The sequence below is a fragment of the Megalobrama amblycephala genome, linkage group LG3 (genome assembly GCF_018812025.1).
Source record: "Megalobrama amblycephala isolate DHTTF-2021 linkage group LG3, ASM1881202v1, whole genome shotgun sequence".
NCBI lineage: Eukaryota > Metazoa > Chordata > Actinopteri > Cypriniformes > Xenocyprididae > Megalobrama > Megalobrama amblycephala.
The window spans coordinates 10880061-10894953 of record NC_063046.1 but is presented as its reverse complement, the minus strand read 5'-3'; the positions used below and the strand labels follow the sequence as shown (position 1 = coordinate 10894953).

The 14893-nt window shown below is 36.1% G+C and overlaps 1 protein-coding gene across 3 annotated transcripts in view; it reads left to right on the top strand.

The window, feature by feature from the left end:
- The window catches only part of pcsk6 (proprotein convertase subtilisin/kexin type 6), a 121136-nt gene that overhangs the window by 21452 nt on the left and 84791 nt on the right, over nucleotides 1-14893 (top strand). For all 3 annotated transcript variants that reach the window (XM_048183811.1, XM_048183810.1, XM_048183812.1), the window contains exon 6: nucleotides 7267-7355. In XM_048183811.1, the coding sequence (XP_048039768.1) occupies nucleotides 7267-7355 (89 nt within the window). The remainder of the gene's footprint in view (nucleotides 1-7266; nucleotides 7356-14893) is intronic.

Sequence of the window (14893 nt, the reverse complement as noted above, 5' to 3'; positions counted from 1 at the left end):
CAAACGTCTCGTCAATGGGGGGCATCGACACATACCCATGCTGGCCCAATTCCTCTACATCAGCGAAATTCCCCCGCTGATGCAAATTAATCCTGGCCGAGTATGGGTTCTTCCATGCCTTCCCCACCTCAACATGTAGGTCGGGAAGGAATGGAAGGCTCACAGGAATTATAGGGTTGTGGTCGGAGAGAAACCGTTGCCACGAACGGGCTCTTTCCTGACGCGCTGCCATGGCAGCTGCAGCCTGCCTGCAGCGCGTTCCACAACCTCCAATAATTCCACATATGCTGGACAGGGAGGCTTGGAAGAGAAAGAGGCAACCTCAGTCACTTCTCCCTCTTCCAACACCATCTCCTGCTCTCGGGGGCTCTCAGCCAGAAGAGCACTCGCTCCTGGATCCGATGATGTCAAGGAGATGGCATCATCGTCATCCAGAAGCTCATCCCCGCCAGCCACCGCTTGAGGTTGAGAGACCGTGACACCTCTCTCAAACTTAGCGGCGAGCTCCACCTGCGACCCCCATGAATGCAGCCGCCGCTCGGCCTCAGCACGAGCAGGACCAGATCCTCCGGGCACAGGTGTAGACGTCTCTCCCCTCGAGAAGAGCGTCAGGCGGGAACGGAGCGTTCTCATGGGAAAACGCTCCCACAGCTCACAGCCAGTGTCCTCAAACGCCGACTGTGCGTGCTCTTCACCCAGACATAACACACACAGGGTGTGAGGATCCTCCGGGGTCAGAAACCTCGGACAAGGATCCGCACACTTCCTAAAACCTTTGCCCTCAGACATAGTTTCCAAGATACTCACAGTTTGAATTCTAGAGAAGTCAGATAGTGGCAAGACACAGGCAGTCCCTGAAAGACGAAAAGATAATGACTGCTCCCGCGGGCGCGCTTTTATACATCCGGGTCGCGCCCCTATGACGTCATAGGCTGTCGCCGGCCAATGAGCATTGCCGTTGTTGGATAGTTGGTTTTTCAGACACCGAGTCACGTGTGACGTTCCCCAAAGCGTGGCAACGCAGAGTTGAGTTCCCTTCGAAAGGGAACCTGCAAACACCCTTGTAATTTGCTTCAACCTTTTTGAACTTTATAAATTGATTATTTTATTTTTCTAAAGTACGCAGTGCCATCTGCTGTTAAAAACTAAGCTCAGAATCGGTTTGAGAGAGAATCGCGACACATTCGGAAAATATCAGAATCGATCCAGAATCATTTCTCGATTCATGATGCATTGATTTATTGTCCCAACCCTAATATATTTCACCTATAACTCTTTTTTAACATCAAGCATCAAGCAATATCATTTTATCACTCTGAATAGGCATGTGACGGTATCAAATTTTCATGTTGCATTTTCATAATTGCTGAAGCTTTTATCACGGTAAACGGTATTATCATGATATTGAAATAAGTTGCAAAAAAATTGTCATACTATAACAGGTTTAAGAACTCTTTGTCTTACAACAAAAATGCTAAACATTTACATACAATAACACAATACACAAAAAAATTATAAAGTAAAATGTTTCAAACAAATTATAGTGCAAAAGACTTATAAAGAACAACAGGTAACACTTTACAATAAGGTCTCATTATTTAATGTTAGTTAATGCATTAACTAATGAGCAATAGTTACATTTGTTACAGAAGGTATTATTTTTTTGTTAATGTTAGTTAAATAATACAACTGATCATCATTAGTTTTAGCTCGGGTTCATTAAATAATAGTTACAACTTTTGATTTTAGTAACGTTATTAAACTTTAAGAAATTAACATTAACTAAGATTAATAAATGCTTTAAGTATTTTTCATTGTCAGTTTGGTAATAATGAATTAACATGTTAACTAATGAAGCCTTAGGTCACTAAGACACTGAACAATAAGAAATAATAAGAACATTTTCAATCATCATAGGGCATGTTGTATTCCATATTAAAATATAAAAATGTTTAAGTTTGAAAATAGCTTATTAAATCATTAAGTATTAAGTATTTGGTGCTGTGATGAACAACATTGCGAATTAAAAAAAAACTGAATGGCTATTTGAAGCATTTTAAATACTGTTCAGTAGTGCAGCTGCTTTGTTTACGGTGTCTCCGGGGTAACCGCTGCATTTCTGCTGTTCCATCAGCGCCCTTTGCTGTCAGAACGCGGACTTTCATTCAGCACGTCTCCTTCACTCGTTCCACCATGTGCTTCTCGTGCACGTTGGGCTTGTTTACATCTGAGTGCGCATGTCCCTTTGACACACAATACAGTGGTGTTGTGCATTTTATACGGTTGATGGGTAAAGTATTCTTAAAATGTATTATAAAAATTTTAATAATTCGTAATAAATATTCACAGTATTTTGAAGTGTCCATATTGTGCATATTCATTATCGTGATATATCGTATTACAAAATATCAGCAAGTCTAACTCTGAAGTGTCAGTAGTGCTATATATGTACATACCGCAATATACACAATATAGCAAAAAACGATATATATTGTCATACCTCCCAGCCCTACTAGGAGGTTGCTAAGATGTTCTTAATGGGTGATTGCTAGTTGACAGTTGTTAGGGTGTTATGGGTTGTTGCGAGGCAGTTTCCAGGGTAGCAATTGGCAAGCGTGAGCGCAGGTTAAAATCTCACACTTTACTAGTATTTATAGCACCTAACTTAATAAAGCAGACTGTGTGAGGAATGATCACCTCAGAATGGTTGCTGGGGTGTTCTGGGTAGATCTGGCTTGATTTTAGACTCTACAATAAATACAGCAATGTTTGGAAAGATCATGCTTCCTCAAAAGCTGTGATATTTGGAGCAATGCAAGTAAAGTCATAATGCTGGACTCTTGTGATTTGAATGAAGAGGCTTTTTTGTGGAGAAGCACTGAAACCAATCCAATCCTGTGGGATTGAGGGTGGTGTGGATTTAATTGAAAACGTCTCTCTTTGATAAGCACCTGATTTAATGCTTGTTCTCTGCTCATGCCGCATGTTTACGAATTAACTGCCAAGAGCTCAGCCTCAGACGAAACTTCAAAGCGCTGTTTTGTTAATACTCATCAGAATATTTGAAATGGAAAACAATGCAATGTTCAATTCATTTTTGAAGTATGGAACGTGCCTCCTGGAGCAGAAACTTGTGAGGACAAAGAAAAAAAATATTAAAAGAGACTTTGTTAATGAGGTGCACTGAGCGAAAGAGAGCGAGTGAACAGTGCACAAGATAAAAATGCAATTAATGCACTGCTAATGCAGCCTGCAGCAATATGCTGTGACAGTGGTGGACAGAGGATTGACTTGCATATCAGTTTCAAAATGTGCTGCCTTCAAAGTCCAAAACAAACTTTTTCCCTTCAGTTACCAAAATGAAATAAAAAAATTACCCTATTTACTTTCTTAAATGGTTAGTTCACCCAAAAATGAAAATTCTGTCATTACTCACCTTCATGTCGTTCCACACCCATAAGACCGTCGTTCATCTTCGGAACACAAATTAAGATATTTTTGATGAAATATGAAAGCCTTTTGATCCCCATATAAAGCAACTTTATTACCACTTTCAAGGCCCAGAAGAGTAGTAAAGGCATTGTTAAAATAGTCAACGTGACTACAGTGGTTCAAACTTAATGTTATGACACGACAAGAATACTTTTTGTGCGCAAAACCCCCCCAAAAATAACTTTATTCATCAATTTCCATGTCATTCTCCGACGCTGTTTATGTTATAAAGACAGTGCAGGGATTAATTAATAAAGAATCAGCTTGTTCACAAATCGGATAGATTTCTTCAGTTCAAAATAACGAGGAACGACAAGTCAACACCATAATGACTAAAAGTTTGCCAAAGTATTTCCCACTAAAGCAAGGCGGTATTTCACTCTGGTCATTGCAGACTGGTGGGAGTGGCCTTGGACGGCAACATGCCCAGTGCATTATGGGTGTTGAAGTTTTCCTACTTATTTGGCAAAGGGAAAACAACAGCCTTTTTTCTTTGTTTTCTCTAGCCAGGTAACACAGATGTCTTTTTTTCTCTTTTTCTTCTGCTTTCCAGCCTAGTTTTAATGAAAGCCCATTTTGCCAGTGAAGTACCTCTTTAAATGAAATGAAAATGATTTTTTTTTGCCCTGGCAACTTACTGAAATATAAAATATATATATATATATATATATATATATATATATATATATATATATATATATATATATATATATATATATATATATATATATATATATATATATATGAATGTGAAAGTATTTTTTTAATGGTGTTTCTAGTTTTAGTTTGTATGATTTTTTAGTAGTATGATTTTTTTTTTTTTTTTTCTCAAAACAGTTCTCTGAACAGTTTCTTGTTCACATCAGATTTGAATTTCTTATTGATTTAAGCAATTTGCATATGTTTTGGCATGTGTGCAAAAGAGTAATACAGTTGTCTTTTGCACAATAACTAAATGCACATGGCTTGTTGATCTAAACTAGGGATGCAACGATACCATTTTTTAAGGACCGAGTACGAGTACGAATACTTTTTTCTAGTACACGCCGATGCCGATGCCGATACCAATGCCTATACATTTATTAATTTCTCTCTCTCGTTTTTTGATGTTGCAGTTTTCCAAGCACAACACAGTGAGACTAATGAATGTAGGACAGCTTCTTTATTATTTACTCTAAACTGATGAGTTGATTCTCAGTGAAATTGTCTCTTCACAACTATTCTTTCATCGTGTGAGCCATCACATGCAAAACGATCCATTCATTTATCAAAATCTGTTGGACTTGCATGTATATTCCATAAATACCTGACATGGAATGTTTGTAATGTCTGCTAAAGTGGCAAACAGCCTGCCATGTAAACTAAAAATTCACAGTTGCTTGTCACAGAAAAGCAATAGGAAGGTATGTTAAAATGTGTGGTGGTTTTGTTGGAAGGTATAACAGTGTAAACATGAACAAGCAACTGTGAATTTTCAGTTTGCATGCAACACATTTCTACAAAATAAATCTACTATATGAATAAAAATGTTCATTTTCTTTTTATACAGCATTGACTTTTCCCAGTAAATTTTTACCTATACTGCTGAAATCTGTATCTAAAAAGCTCAGTGTGATACACAGACAAAACTGACATTCTTGTGTAGTATAGAAAGCAGTCAGTGTCAACAAAGATGTAGAAAAAAAATATTACATGACAAAAACAATTTTTATTTTGGTGGCATTGGCCAATTTACTGACACAATAACTAGGATTTGAAGAATGAATTAAATGTTTTGGGTGAGTAACTATTTTGCAGACGTATGTTCTAGCAAAGGGAGAATATTAAGACTTTCGAAAAATGTGCAAAAGTAACTGAGAAAAACTGTAAATATCTTACCGACCCCAAACATTTGAACGGTACACTGTAAAAGAAAAATCAGTTGTTTTACAGAATAAAGTGGTTAAAAATACAGTAAATATGTAAACATAATTACAGAACAACCTGTAAATTCTACCATTTAAAACTGTAATTTACACACACAAAAAAAAATTACATTATAAACCAGTTTATCTATTTTGAACATATACTGACATCCTCCATAATAACACTGGTGGTAAAGAGAAAACCACATGATAAATCAAAGTTCATCACAAGTAAATAGGTGCACATGCACACAAATACAAAACACCATCATGGTAACACACATGACACTATAATAATGCCATTAACATTCATTTAACAACATAAGATGTACCGTAAAACTATGTAGAAACATACTTATTAAAATTATGTGAAGTGTGAGTTTAAGTTTTTTCAGTGTATAAATTCTAAGATATGTTCTTTTTACTTCCAAAAATTGTACATTTAACAATGTTACTGTAAAATTACACAAAATGTAAGGTTAGACCATTACAGTTTTTCTCCGTATATGGGTAATTGACGCATAAAAAAGGTGTTTTTTGAAAATCTTTTCAAAACTGATGTAATGCATATTTTTGAGTCGTGAACAATGTGTTTAAACATGTTTCAGTTGTTAAATAACATCTCAAAGTGTTTAAATTCAGTTTTTGACTGTTTTTATGTCTGTTGGTACAACCAAATAGTTGTATGCATATACAGTAGTTGTACCACCTGACATGGAAATTGTACCAGTAATTGAGAGAGATCTACAAACCTTTTCACTCTACCACAAGGATCAGTTGGGATCCACTGGATGAAGCATTATCTTGCCAATTCATAATAAAACAGCCATTTTTGCAGTTTTTCCACCCTGACATTTGAGAACATACAAATTGCTGGACAAAAGTTGTTGTTTTTTAATTATCTCAACAGCTTTAAAACTACTGATATTTATAAAACTTGTTTATATGAAAGGTTTCAAACATAAAATGATGTCATTGTCACAATGCTGAAGATGAAGACATGATTTAAAAAATATAAATGAGGTTTAATAAGTAAGCAGGGAATCAGGCGCAACACAACAGTGAACTCAGGAGACAGCAGAACTTGGGTACAGACTCAAATAAGATAATTAATCCAACAGCTGATAAAAGGAACTAATAATGACAGTAACCATGGAAACTAAAGAGTGGTGGGAATTACAAACAAAGGAACACATGACATATGAAAACAAACTAAAAGTCCATGAAAACTAAAACTAACTGAACATATGTGTGACAGCCATAGTATTTAGCTTTTAATTTTTAATTATTAAAACACCATTTTAAAATTGTTTTCTCATCTGTTCATTTGTTCGGACAGTTGCACCACCTGATATTTTAGGGATTTAAGCTAACAAAACATAAAATATGTATTATTAATTAAATGTACTAATGAATTCAAACTAAATAGGTTTTATAGAATAAAGTGATATGTAATGAATTTATTTTAAAAGGAAATAATGATCTTGGACACAAAAATATGCACGTCATGTCAATGACCCATATACAGTACAACAGGAACTTGCTGTTAAATAATTAACAGGTTTTTACTTTTGCATTTTTACAGTTAAAATTACAATCATTTTTTACAATGTATTGTAGGCTGTAGACAAATGAGGCAAAGCACTAGGGCTTAAATCAGAGCCAGTGTCTTAGTGTGTAATACTCAATCCAGATTTTTTATTTTATTTTTTTGCCCTCTTCACAGTTTTAATTAGCAGTGTGGAGAGGACAGAATACAGTGAGGAGATAATGGGGAAGCAAGATTGGCATTGTTACAATTCTGATCAAATTCAGAAACGAATACACACTAATATATTTAATTAATGATTGCATTTCTTTTTCTTTCCAGGCACGGGACACGATGTGCAGGTGAAGTTGCCGCTGTAGCCAACAACTCGCATTGCATTGTCGGTATAGCCTACAACGCCCGCATAGGAGGTATGCATCTTTCTAAAAACAGTCTGTTTACTTCCCTGCTCTTCTTATTTTCTAATAAATCTCAGATGCTGTTTCGGTTACAGACCCGCCACAGCCGACACTCAACACACACGTGGATTGGCAAAACTGACCAGTTGCCGCAAGTGGCTAAACCCTGATCAAGCAACAGGTTTTAGACGCAGTCAGAGCAGATAAGACAGGATTATTCCGCATGTGTGCACAGGATTAAAATCGGCGAGACGCCCGCTCTCCTGTCCGCCTCTGTTCGGAGAGTTCATTAATTTAGTGGACAGCAAACCGCTCGACATTCATGCACTCATAAGCAATTAATCCTATGAAAAGGGCGATCGGTTTTAATCAAAAAGTGGATTTCATGATATGCCATCAGCCATCTGGGGCCATTTAGTTTGAGCCCGCAGCTGCACTGAAAGACGCAAATATTTCCTTATTGTACTTGCAGGTGGCAGGGCTGACAAACGCATCCTTTGCTCAGAATTGGCAGGGTTCAGGCCTGTGCTGTTCCAGTTGCGCTGTGTGCCAAATGCATAAAGTTTAGTGATGCAACTGCGAGTTCAGGATAGGGCTGCATATACAATCTCTTAAGGAGCCAAGCGAGGGTGTGAAGCTCCTATTATGTTCATTGTTTTTCATTAGTTTTACTCCTTGGCATTGGAGTCTATAGCTGCGTTTCCACTGAAATTACCTTGAACAATTTATCCCAGGAACTTTTTCCCCCAGACCTTTTGCTGTCTGCGTTTCCATCACAGTCTAAAGTACCATGAAGATTAGGTAAATTAGTCCGGTGATGTATGACTGTGCATGGCTTTCCAGTTCCCACTGGATTTTGTCCTTTACATATAAGTTTATTAAAGCTTGAACCTCGTCATCGGTCTAAATTCGTATTTTTTTAAACTCCATTGTTGATTTGAATAGCACACAACTCTTACTGCACACACATAAAATGCTGCCTGAACTCAACCAATCAGCATGGTCAGCACCCAAATCCCATCCCCAAAAGTTCCGTAACTTTGAAAAAGTACTACCTCGTGAGCAGGGACTTTCTGAGTGGGAAATTTTTACCCAGAACTTGATTTAGACCCTGGTCCCTGCGGTCGAAACACATCGAGTACCACCCCAAAGTCCCTAGTTTCTAGGGAAAGTTCCTGCGGTGGAAACGCAGCTTACAGCAGCAATTTGAAGGAAAGTTGTGAAATTTGACTTTTAGACCAGAGTTTTTGAAACTCTTTTAAAGCAAAGATCCATTTCATAACCCACACTGTTTGTGGACTCGCTTCAGTTATATTTAATGTTCCCCTATTATGCTTTTTCAGATATTACCTTGTAATATAGCTGTTTGTGAATGTAAAAGGTCTGCAGATCAAAGTGCACGATATATGGAGTTTTCTTTTCCAAAAGAAATAACTGATTCTGTACTGCCTGAAACGAGTCATCAGTAATTCCATTCTTTCTTCCTGCATGAACAACGTAAGTTTGTAACACATTTGCATAATGCCAGCCTATTGTTTTCATTGGCTACCTTCGAACAACGTCTAGTTTGACCCGCCCTGAAACACTGGCAATAAAGCTTTTTCCTGGAAGCGTTTGGTTTGTGTTGTCGACATGTCAAGAAGAAGCAGTTTTCTGTGCTACAAAATCAAATCCTCTTTGCATGCTTTCCCAAAGGATGAAGACTCTGGCTTGAATTGATTCTGTAAAAACTGCCGTTTTGTTTCCGACACATGCTGTAAGTGGTCGACCAATCACATCAGACTGGGTCATCTGACCAATCAGAGCAGAGTAGGCTCTTGGAAAGGAGGGATTTAGAGAGACTGAATCCTTTATCGTTTCAGATGCGTAATTTTTTCCCCCCAAATCACCTCACCAGAAATCCCGCCCTGCAGCTAATGCCATTGAAGTGTTAGTTCACCCAAAATTACTCACCCCCGTGTCGTTCCACATCCGTAAGACCTTCGTTCATCTTCAGAACTCAAATTAAGATCTTTTTGATGAATTCTTGTGAACACTTGCGCATATGCGTTGTTGACGCGCGAGTCTGAACACAACATGCATGCGTCGTGAAGCTCTCGTGAACGTGCAGATCAATATTTTTGTAAGTAAAGTGGTAAATTATGCAAAGCACTCGCGTCGCTCGATAAATTTGAGGTTAAATTACTGGAGTCACATGGATTACTTTTATGACGTTTTTTTCCTACCTTTCTGGACCTTGGAGTGGTAGTTGCATTGCATCTCTATGGAGGGACAGAAACCTTTCAGACTTCTCATTGCTTTCTGAAGATGAACAAAGGATTTACGGATGTGGAATGGCTGAACTGGTTTGGGAAAAAAATCACTCATTTCATCAGACACTGTGAGAAAAGAGCTGATGCTGCAATGTACGGTACAGTCCAAAAGTTTGAAACCACTAAGATTTTTAATGTTTTTAAAAGAAGTTTCGTCTGCTCACCAAGGCTACATTTATTTAATTAAAAATACAGTAAAAAACAGTAATATTGTGAAATATTATTACGATTTAAAATAACTGTGTACTATTTAAATATATTTGACAAAGTAATTTATTCCTGTGATGCAAAGCTGAATTTTCAGCATCGTTACTCCAGTCTTCAGTGTCACATGATCCTTCAGAAATCATTCTAATATGCTGATTTGCTGCTCAAGAAACATTTATGATTATTTTCAATGTTGAAAACAGTTGTGTACTTTTTTTTTCAGGATTCCTTGATGAATAGAAAGTTCAAAAGAACAGCATTTATCTGAAATACAAAGCTTCTGTAGCATTATACACTACCGTTCAAAAGTTTGGGGTCAGTAAGAATTTTTATTTTAATTTTTTTGAAAAGAAATTAAAGAAATGAATACTTTTATTCAGCAAGGATGCATTAAATCAATCAAAAGTGGCAGTAAAGACATTTATAATGTTACAAAAGATTAGATTTCAGATAAACACTGTTCTTGTGAACTTTCTATTCATCAAATAATCCTGAAAAAAAATATTGTACACAAATATTTTGTACAATTGTACACATTAAATGTTTCTTGAGCAGCAGATCAGCATATCAGAATGATTTCTGAAGGATCATGTGACACTGAAGACTGGAGTAATGATGCTGAAAATTCAGCTTTGCCATCACAGGAATAAATTACTTTGTGAAATATATTCAAATAGAAAACAGTTATTTTAAATTGTAATAATATTTCACAATATTACTGTTTTTTACTGTATTTTTAATTAAATAAATGTAGCCTTGGTGAGCAGACGAAACTTCTTTTAAAAACATTAAAAATCTTAGTGGTTCCAAACTTTTGGACTGTATTGTATATTATGAGAAAATTAAATTATTATTATTATTTTTTATTATTATTATTTATTTTTTTTACCTTGAATGGATGTAAACCTATTGTAGGAGAATCCAAAAAAACCTTTGGGAACATTTAAAATAGCACAATAGAGGCATTTTAATCCTACAACAGATAAGATATTCAGAGTGTTTGTTTAGCTGCATGGTGGTAAAATCCTATTCATTTTTCTAACTAAATTTTGATCTGTATTGTTGTTCTCTAAGCATTAATTTGGACTGTTGAAGGACGATTTGTCCTCAGTTAAATGGATGCCAGTTAAACTCAATTCAGCAGTCGATACTTCTCCTCTCTTAAATTACTGTCTTTCAACCATTTTATAATGTTTCGGTGTTGCTGATTAATTCATTAGATTGGTCACCATCTTGGATGTCAATAAAATTGTCTTTTTCAAGGTCAGCCTTTTTGCCTCGCCACCTTTATGATCTTTATAAGCGTCATCATTTCAGTGCACCTTAAGTAAATGAAACAAAAAATGAATTATTGCTACTGAAGGTTCTTGAGGAGTTTGAGGACTGCACCACCTAGCGATTGCATCTTAAACTATTTTAATTTTTGCTCCTCCAACATAATTTCTTGTCAAATAAAAACAAATCTATTGAATGTTTTTCTTAACAGCACTAGCATTTTTTTAGCTATGCTTTTATATTCTGTCTCACCACTGGCCTACATGAATATACAATACATTGGTGACTGGAATGGCAACTTTTTTTCATCTGCTATGTTAAAATGTTTAAATTTGATGTCCTCAATACACTGTAAAAAAAAATCCCCATAAAATTTATGTTAAAAAACCGGCAGCTGTGGTTACCAGAACTTTACCGTAAAAAGTACGGTAGCAACGTAAAAAAAAAATAAATCCATTAAATTTATGGTAAAAAAATTTATTTCATTAACTGATATAATGTTAATGATGTTAACCAACCTATTGAAGTGGTAATATCTGTTTTGTACTTTTGTAATACACTGACAACCTCCAATCACAGTGGTGATGAGTCACATGATGAATCAAAGCTCATCACAAGCAGCTTTTTCACAAGCTGAGAAGGACAATACTAATATATAGAAGGTTCATAGTGTCATTCACACAAATGCTAAACACCATCATGGTAACACAAATGAAATAAACATTTAAGTTAACAACATTAGATGTAACACAAAACCCTAATGTACATTACTGATTAGAAAAAAAACTAAGAAGAAACAGGTTATTTCAATGAAAATGCATCAGATGTAAAGTGTCATGCAGGGAATTGTGGGAATATCAATTTAAGGTTTTCCACTGTAAATTATACAATGACGTTATTTTTCACTTCCAAAAACTGTTAATTTAACAGTATTTTACCGTAAAATTACTATAAACGTACCGTTAGATCTATTACAGTTATTCACAGTATACAGTACGGAAACTTTCAGCAAACCACCGTAGCATTTTTACAGTCTTTTACCGTTAAAATCACGGTAATGTTTTACAGTGTAAACTCCATGATTTGAGGAATTGTTCGTGTTTGTAGCACAGACGTTGCAGGACAAGTTCTGCATGATAATAATGCACCACTAATAACCACAAAGTGGACAGATGATTGACTTGTTCCTCATCCAAATGTTGGCTTCACATATCCTAATCTATCTCAATTGTTAAGTCCTGTCTGCAAAATATTCATCTTAAGAGTAGTGAAGTGATGTTTGAAAAGATTCATTTTTCCAAGCCAGATACAGACAGATTAGCACAATGAAAGATGTGCTTTAGGTCTTTTGGCTCAGCAGTTGACTTTTTTCCCCCCTGCTTAATCACTGAAACGCTGCCAAAGCTAATACGTGTCAGATTCAAGCCAATGACTTCATCGCCTTCTAATGACATTTCTAATCTATTCGGTCTCGCCTTGGCTGCTATGTAGAACTTCATGTCCTTTAACCATAATTAGAAATGTAGAAATGATTAGTTTTTCTGCTCTGCGGTTCAGAAAAGTGTTTACTCTGTGCTGTTTTAGAAGTCGCAAAATCAATTTGAGGTGTAATGCAGCTTGTTAGAAGTGAGAGGAATGATAGAGAAGTGTTGAACCCCCTGCTTTTCCCTTTAGAGGTGTTTCAAGGAAGGAAAACGGTGCGTTCGCATATGGTGTTAGAAATAATAACGCACATACACGCACATTCTCACACTATACAGTCAGGCTCTTTTCTAGTCTCATGAGCGCACAGGAACACAAACACACGCACCTTTGTTATTATATTATGGCAGGAACCTCTTATTGACTTCTTGAATTAAGCTAATAAAGCTGATTAATTCTGCCTCTGCCTTCCTCATTCCAGTTGTCCATCAAAGATCTTGGCTGGTTGCTGAAAGGTTGTAGGTTTGAACCCCAATTTTCACCATTGAGCACTTGAGCAAAGCACTTAAAGGTGCCCTCGAATGAAAAATTGAATTTATCTTGGCATAGTTGAATAACAAGAGTTCAGTACATGGAAAAGACATACATTGAGTTTCAAACCCCATTGCTTCCTCTTTCTTATGTAAATCTCATTTGTTTAAAAGACTTCCGGAAAACACGCGGATCTCAACATAACACCAACTGTTACGTAACAGTCGGGGTGTACGCCCCCAATATTTGCATATATGCCAGCCCATGTTCAAGCATTAGACAAGGAAAGGCAGTATTAACGTCTGGATCTGTGCACAGACAAGGTAAGCAAGCAAGAACAACAGCGAAAAATGGCAGATGGAGCAATAATAACTGACATGATCCATGATAACATGATATTTTTAGTGATATTTGTAAACTGTCTAAATGTTTCGTTAGCATGTTGCTAATGTACTGTTAAATGTGGTTAAAGTTACCATCGTTTATTACTGTATTCACAGAGACAAGAGAGCCGTCGCTATTTTCATTTTTAAACACTTGCAGTCTGTATAATTCATAAATACAACTTCATTCTTTATAAATCTCTCCAACAGTGTGTAATGTTAGCTTTAGCCACAGAGCATAGCCTCAGACTCATAGAGAATCAAATGTGAACATCAAAATAAATACTTTACTCACATGATTCGATGTATGCACACAGCATGCATGACGAACATCTTGTAAAGATCCATTTGAGGGTTATATTAGCTGTGTGAACTTTGTAAATGCGCTGTAATATAGTCGAGAGCTCGTGAGGCAGGGGGCACGCGATTTAAAGGGGCGGCGACTGAAAAAATCAGTGTATAGTTAATGATGCCCCAAAATAGGCAGTTAAAAAAATTAATTTAAAAAAATCTATGGGGTATTTTGAGCTGAAACTTCACAGACACATTCAGGAGACACCTTAGACTTATATTACACCTTGTGAAAAAGCATTCTTGGGCACCTTTAAAAAGAGGTTTCTCCAAGTTGATCGGGCCTGTAGTAAGTTTACTGTAAGATGCTTTGTATAAAAGTTTCAGCTAAATTACTTTTTATGCAAAAAGTTATGCAAAAAAGCAAGAGAAAAATAAAGAGCAAGAAAAGGAAATTAAGCTGTAGTTCGATAACAGAATGAGGAGAAAGAATGCAGATTATCAAGGCATTTGTAAACATCTCGTTGCAGCAGAGTACAATAGGTTTTAATTGCAATTTATGCACATTTGTGTGTGTTACGAACCATATGGCATACGATTATGTGCCTCTATGTGGGTTTGTGTGTGAGTTTTGAAGGAATTCTCCATTTGCACGTTCGTCATATTATTTTTGTAATAAATTCAACAGTAAAGTGTAAAATATCACATTGTAATGTCTTTTTTCCTAAAATCTAGTATCTTAAATATTTAGGTTATGTATTTAGGAATCTTGTCTTACTTGTATTAAAGTATTTAGTATATTGTCTTAGTATATTGTGTTTGTCTAATCTTTTTTAATTTTTCAAAAAATTGTTTTCAATAATTAAAATAAAGCTGAAATAAAAGAAATGATAAATATTAGATGAAAAAACTTAAGCTTAAAGTACTAAGTTAAACGCTCTCTTTTATCATGCAGACTGTGCACTTTCATTACTCTGTTAGGTCACTCTTTTTACCCCAGTTGATTTTGTCTTTTGTTCTGCTTTCTTTTTCCTCTTTGTAATATTGTTCTGAAACTCCTAGAGAGTTGCACTATGTTTGAAGTTATTGATGCCACAGTGGTTTTCGCATTTCGACCACAAAATGGCAT